The sequence below is a fragment of the Rutidosis leptorrhynchoides genome, chromosome 6, assembly GCF_046630445.1.
Source record: "Rutidosis leptorrhynchoides isolate AG116_Rl617_1_P2 chromosome 6, CSIRO_AGI_Rlap_v1, whole genome shotgun sequence".
NCBI classification, from domain to species: domain Eukaryota; kingdom Viridiplantae; phylum Streptophyta; class Magnoliopsida; order Asterales; family Asteraceae; genus Rutidosis; species Rutidosis leptorrhynchoides.
In genome coordinates, this window is record NC_092338.1 from 280,129,189 (window position 1) to 280,137,072 (window position 7,884).

The window sequence follows — 7,884 nt, forward strand, 5'->3', positions numbered from 1 at the left end:
CGCAGCCTGTACTGCGGCTATGTTTGAAGCTAGAAAAGTACGGAATTCCTCTTCATTCATATTCACGGTGTGTCGAGTAGTCGGTGCCATTTCCTTCAAAATAGTCAAATGGAACAAGTTAATCATACAGAATATTAAGAGTAGTTAATAGTATTTCGTAGCATAATATGAACTCATTTATAAAAGCTTTTTCTTCATATTAGCGTTTTATAAGTTTAAATTCGGGTAGTACCTACCCGTTAAGTTCATACTTAGTAGCTAATATACAATTCAACTACTACAATTCTATATGAAAAACTGATTATAATAATATTTTGCGTTCAAACTTTTACACAATATTTTACAAACTTACAATACCGCTTATTTTACATATAGCATGAAATATAGCACACAATAAATTTGATACAAGATGGTTGTGAAGATAATTCTAGCTAGTACACAAGTCGTTCAGCAAAGGCAATAAAGACACGTAATTCATACGTCCAGAAACAAGTCATGCATTCTGGTTTTACTAGGATTACTTCCCATCCTTGGTCTTGTGGAACATAACCGTTATGGCCGTTGATAAGACAGCGTGTTGTAACGTCATCAAAGGGGCGAGGGTTACATAATGTCCAACAGTCCCGTAACAATCTAAAAACCTCATTTCTTACCCCAATTACCGGCTCCGTCACTTGTGGGAACGTTTTGTTTAATAGTTGTAGCCCGATGTTCTTGTTCTCACTTTGGTGAGAAGCGAACATTACTAATCCGTAAGCATAACATGCTTCTTTATGTTGCATGTTAGCCGCTTTTTCTAAATCACGAAGTCCAATATTCGGATATATTGAGTCAAAATAATTTCTTAACCCATTGCGTAAAATAGCATTTGGGTTCCCCGCAATATATGCGTCAAAGTAAACACATCGTAAATAATGGATTTCCCAATGTGATATCCCCCATCTTTCGAACGAAAGCCTTTTATAAACCAAGGCATTCTTGGAACGTTCTTCGAATGTCTTACAAACTGATCTCGCCTTAAATAGTTGTGCCGAAGAATTCTGACCGACTCTAGACAAGATTTCATCAATCATGTCTCCGGGCAGGTCTCTTAAAATATTGGGTTGTCTATCCATTTTGTGTTTTTATACTGTAAAATAGACAAGAGTTAGATTCATAAAAAAAATACTTATTAATACAAGCAATTTTTACATATATCATAAAGCATAAGCACACTATATTACATATATTACACCACACGAATACAACTATCTTATTCCGACTCGCTTGTTTCTTCTTCTTTGGTTTTGGTTCGTTTTGCCAAGTTTCTAGGGATATATGATGTTCCCCTAATACGAGCCGTCGTAATCCACATTGGTTTAGAAAAACCTGGTGGTTTAGAGGTTCTCGGGTCATTGTTACAACTTAAGGACTTCCGGGGTTGACGATACATATAAAGTTCATCGGGGTTGGAATTAGATTTCTCTATTTTTATGCCCTTTCCCTTATTATTTTCTTTTGCCTTTTTAAATTCAGTTGGGGTAATTTCTATAACATCATCGGAATTCTCGTCGGAATCCGATTCATCGGAGAATTCGTAATCTTCCCAATATTTTGCTTCCTTGGCGGAAACACCATTGACCATAATTAACCTTGGTCGGTTGGTTGAGGATTTTCTTTTACTTAACCGTTTTATTATTTCCCCCACCGGTTCTATTTCTTCATCCGGTTCCGATTCTTCTTCCGGTTCCGATTCTTCTTCCGGTTCCGACTCTTCTTCCGGTTCCTCTTCCGGAACTTGTGAATCAGTCCACGAATCATTCCAATTTACATTTGACTCTTCATTATTATTAGGTGAGTCAATGAGACTTGTTCTAGAGGTAGACATCTATCACATAATATCAAACGCGTTAAGAGATTAATATATCACATAATATTCACATGTTAAAAATATATAGTTTCCAACAAAATTTGTTAAGCAATCATTTTTCAAGTAAACACGGTCGAAGTCCAGACTCACTAATGCATCCTAACAAACTCGATAAGACACACTAATGCAAAATTCTGGTTCTCTAAGACCAACGCTCTGATACCAACTGAAATGTCCCGTTCTTATTGATTAAAAACGTTCCATATTAATTGATTTCGTTGCGAGGTTTTGACCTCTATATGAGACGTTTTTCAAAGACTGCATTCATTTTAAAACAAACCATAACCTTTATTTCATCAATAAAGGTTTAAAAAGCTTTACGTAGATTATCAAATAATGATAATCTAAAATATCCTGTTTACACACGACCATTACATAATGGTTTACAATACAAATATGTTACAACAAAATAAGTTTCTTGAATGCAGTTTTTACACAATATCATACAATCATGGACTCCAAATCTCGTCCTTATTTAAGTATGCGATAGCGGAAGCTCTTAATAATCACCTGAGAATAAACATGCTTAAAACGTCAACAAAAATGTTGGTGAGTTATAGGTTTAACCTATATATATCAAATCATAATAATAGACCACAAGATTTCATATTTCAATACACATCCCATACATAGAGATAAAAATCATTCATATGGTGAACACCTGGTAACCGACATTAACAAGATGCATATATAAGAATATCCCTATCATTCCGGGACACCCTTCGGATATGATATAAATTTCGAAGTACTAAAGCATCCGGTACTTTGGATGGGGTTTGTTAAGCCCAATAGACCTATCTTTAGGATTCGCGTCAATTAGGGTGTCTGTTCCCTAATTCTTAGATTACCAGACTTAATAAAAAGGGGCATATTCGATTTCGATAATTCAACCATAGAATGTAGTTTCACGTACTTGTGTCTATTTTGTAAATCATTTATAAAACCTGCATGTATTCTCATCCCAAAAATATTAGATTTTAAAAGTGGGACTATAACTCACTTTCACAGATATTTACTTCGTCGGGAAGTAAGACTTGGCCACTGGTTGATTCACGAACCTATAACAATATATACATATATATCAAAGTATGTTCAAAATATATTTACAACACTTTTAATATATTTTGATGTTTTAAGTTTATTAAGTCAGCTGTCCTCGTTAGTAACCTACAACTAGTTGTCCACAGTTAGATGTACAGAAATAAATCGATAAATATTATCTTGAATCAATCCACGACCCAGTGTATACGTATCTCAGTATTGATCACAACTCAAACTATATATATTTTGGAATCAACCTCAACCCTGTATAGCTAACTCCAACATTCACATATAGAGTGTCTATGGTTGTTCCGAAATATATATAGATGTGTCGACATGATAGGTCGAAACATTGTATACGTGTCTATGGTATCTCAAGATTACATAATATACAATACAAGTTGATTAAGTTATGGTTGGAATAGATTTGTTACCAATTTTCACGTAGCTAAAATGAGAAAAATTATCCAATCTTGTTTTACCCATAACTTCTTCATTTTAAATCCGTTTTGAGTGAATCAAATTGCTATGGTTTCATATTGAACCCTATTTTATGAATCTAAATATAAAAAGTATAGGTTTATAGTCGGAAAAATAAGTTACAAGTCATTTTTGTAAAGGTAGTCATTTCAGTCGAAAGAACGACGTCTAGATGACCATTTTAGAAAACATACTTCCACTTTGAGTTTAACCATAATTTTTGGATATAGTTTCATGTTCATAATAAAAATCATTTTCTCAGAATAACAAATTTTAAATCAAAGTTTATCATAGTTTTTAATTAACTAACCCAAAACAGCCCGCGGTGTTACTACGACGGCGTAAATCCGGTTTTACGGTGTTTTTCGTGTTTCCAGGTTTTAAATCATTAAGTTAGCATATCATATAGATATAGAACATGTGTTTAGTTTATTTTAAAAGTCAAGTTAGAAGGATTAACTTTTGTTTGCGAACAAGTTTAGAATTAACTAAACTATGTTCTAGTGATTACAAGTTTAAACCTTCGAATAAGATAGCTTTATATGTATGAATTGAATGATGTTATGAACATCATTACTACCTTAAGTTCCTTGGATAAACCTACTGGAAAAGAGAAAAATGGATCTAGCTTCAATGGATCCTTGGATGGCTCGAAGTTCTTGAAGCAGAATCATGACACGAAAACAAGTTCAAGTAAGATCATCACTTAAAATAAGATTGTTATAGTTATAGAAATTGAACCAAAGTTTGAATATGATTATTACCTTGTATTAGAATAATAACCTACTGTAAGAAACAAAGATTTCTTGAGGTTTGATGATCACCTTACAAGATTGGAAGTGAGCTAGCAAACTTGAAAGTATTCTTGATTTTATGAAACTAGAACTTTTGGAATTTATGAAGAACACTTAGAACTTGAAGATAGAACTTGAGAGAGATCAATTAGATGAAGAAAATTGAAGAATGAAAGTGTTTGTAGGTGTTTTTGGTCGTTGGTGTATGGATTAGATATAAAGGATATGTTATTTTGTTTTCATGTAAATAAGTCATGAATGATTACTCATATTTTTGTAATTTTATGAGATATTTCATGCTAGTTGCCAAATGATGGTTCCCACATGTATTAGGTGACTCAAATGGGCTGCTAAGAGCTGATCATTGGAGTGTATATACCAATAGTACATACATCTAAAAGCTGTGTATTGTACGAGTACGAATACGGGTGCATACGAGTAGAATTGTTGATGAAACTGAACGAGGATGTAATTGTAAGCATTTTTGTTAAGTAGAAGTATTTTGATAAGTGTATTGAAGTCTTTCAAAAGTGTATGAATACATATTAAAACACTACATGTATATACATTTTAACTGAGTCGTTAAGTCATCGTTAGTCGTTACATGTAAATGTTGTTTTGAAACCTTTAGGTTAACGATCTTGTTAAATGTTGTTAACCCAATGTTTATAATATCAAAAGAGATTTTAAATTATTATATTATCATGATATTATGATGTACGAATATCTCTTAATATGATATATATACATTAAATGTCGTTACAACGATAATCGTTACATATATGTCTCGTTTCAAAATCATTAAGTTAGTAGACTTGTTTTTACATATGTAGTTCATTGTTAATATAATTAATGATATGTTTAATTATCATAAAATCATGTTAACTATATATATAACCATATATATGTCATCATATAGTTTTTACAAGTTTTAACGTTCGTGAATCACCGGTCAACTTGGGTGGTCAATTGTCTATATGAAACCTATTTCAATTAATCAAGTCTTAACAAGTTTGATTGCTTAACATGTTGGAAACATTTAATCATGTAAATATCAATCTCAATTAATATATATAAACATGGAAAAGTTCGGGTCACTACAACACCTTCCTTACTTGATGCACCATCAGTGTGCAACTCCCAAACATGATTACTAGCTTTAACGTTTGGCGGATGATCGACCTTTTCAGTTGTTTCTAATAAAAAATCTGCCAAAATTTGACCTTTGACTGCATGTCGAGGCGAAAAATTTATTTCATATTCTCCCAATTCAATTGCCCATTTTGCTAGTCGTCCTGATGACTCTGGATTTTTCAAAATATGTTTTATCGGCTGGTCTGTCATTACCAGGATTGAATGTGCCTGAAAATATCGCCTGAGTCGCCTAGCTGTGTGTGTTAAAGCATACACTAATTTTTCAATTGGTGGATAGTTAACTTCACTCTGTTGCAATACTTTACTGAAAAAGTATATAGGCATTTGTATTCCCTTTCGTTCTGCGATCAAGACTGAACTGATGGCCTCTGCAGAAGCAGCCAAATACAAAATTAACGTTTCTCCTTCTATTGGTGCAGTTAAAGTAGGTAATTCTTTCAAGAGTTGCTTAATATCCTGAAAAGCTTTTTCTGCTTCCTCTGTCCACTTAAAATCTTTTTTGTTCAAACAGCTTTTTAAAACCTTCATAAATGGTAATGATCGATCTGCTACTCTTGATAGAAACCTTGTTAAAGCTGCTAATCGTTCATTTAGGCTTTGAACTTCTTTCTTTGTTTTAGGAGATACCATATTTTCAATTGCTTGAATCTTTTTTGGATTAGCCTTGATTCCTCTCTCTGTAACAATATAACCTAAGAATTTGCCTTCTTCTACACCAAAAGTGCACTTCTTAGGATTCAATATCATATTGACCTTTCGTAATGATTCAAACATTTCAAGAGTATCTCTGAGCATACTGTCTTCTGTATGAATCTTGATAACAATGTCATCAACATAGGCTTCTACATTTTTACCTATTTGATCTTTAAATGCTTTATCAATTACACGCTGGTAAGTTGCCCCTGCATTTTTTAATCCGAAAGGCATCATGATATAGCAGAAAATTCCATCTGGTGTGTGGAATGCTGTTTTATCTTGATCACGTATTGCCATTGGGATTTGATGATATCCTTTGAATGCATCCAAAAAGGATTTAAACTGATACCCACTTACAGACTCCACTTTCTAATCAATTTCTGGTAAAGGATAATTGTCTTTTGAACATGCTTTATTTAAATCTGTGAAGTCGACACATATCCTCCATGAATTATCTGGCTTTCTTACCATAATCGGGTTTGCTACCCATGTCTGGTATTTTACTTCCCTCAATATTCCAGCATCCACCAATTTTTTAACTTCTTCTTTGAGAAATTTTGTTCGATCTGGAGCCATGCCTCTTTTCTTCTGACACACTGGTGGAATATTAGGATTCACACCAAGCTTATGTTCAACCACATGACGTGGTATGCCAGTCATATCAGAATCTTGCCATGCAAAAATATCCAAATTTGTGGCTAAGATTTTGTAAAGCTTTTCTTTTGTTTCTTTTGTTATTGTGTTTCCAATTATGATTTTCTGATTTGGAAACTCTGGATTTGGTGATATTGACCCATCTTCATGAATAATTGGGTTAACAGCTGTTTTGTTTATTTGTACACATTCTATTGGTCTTCTCCGTTCAGCGTACATCGTGGCGATGCCAGCCGGTGTGGGAAATTTCATCATTCCGTGTACCGTTGACGTCACAGCTCCGAATGCCATCATGGCTGATCGTCCTAAAATGACATTATACTGCGAATTTGCTTTTACAACCAAAAATTCAATATGGGCAGTTCTTTTAAATGGCGTTTTTCCCAATACGACTTCTAAAACTATGCTACCTTCTGACCATGACGGATCATTAGCAAAGCTTGCTAAGGGAACAAATGTGTCCTTTAGCTTTTCCTTAACTCTGTCTGGTAGTTGTAAATAACAATGTTCATACATGATATTTGCTCCTGCTCCGGTATCAGTATATATTCCTCCAACAACACAATTTTCTATTCGAGCTTCAATCACTATAGGAGCGTCAGATGGATTGGTGTTAAACATGGAAGGAAAAGCAATCATTTCCTGTTTCCAATCTTCTAACGTTTCTGCTTTTCTTCGTTGTCCGGCTTGCCATGAATGTATCATGTTTGCTTCAATGGGTGTTATCTGACAGTTACGCCTTTTGGTGCTCTTGAAAGTTTATTGGTTCTTTAGAACGGGTGGCGCCATATGTTAGTACGATTTTTCGTATAGCGGCTGTAAGGTACTAGTACATAAAACTAGCTGCTCAGCGTATGACGTATACTGTTGATTGTTGTTTGCCCTTGAGAAATAATCTCTGCAGACCCGGAACACAGATGTAAGATATGTGGGGTGGCCTCAATCAATCTGTGGATAAATCTGTAATGATCCGTCTAGCGCACTGCTGCTAAGCGGCTAATATTTTTTTAGAGTGAGAAAGAACTGTGTGAGAGAGAAAATGTACTTCTCTCTGACTGAAGTTCAGATCAGAATGATGTCAAATGTGGTGACCCAGGGGGTCTATTTATAGGCGTAGAATGTCCGAAATTCACGGGGTACACGTGTCAATCACTG

The 7,884-nt window shown here is 34.2% G+C and overlaps 1 protein-coding gene across 1 annotated transcript; it reads right to left on the reverse strand.

Moving 5' to 3' along the window:
* Positions 1-6,444: 6,444 nt before the first annotated feature.
* LOC139854510 (uncharacterized) lies at positions 6,445-7,434 on the reverse strand. The gene has a single exon (XM_071843810.1). It carries the CDS (start codon positions 7,432-7,434, stop codon positions 6,445-6,447), a length of 990 nt encoding a protein of 329 aa, XP_071699911.1.
* Positions 7,435-7,884: the final 450 nt, after the last annotated feature.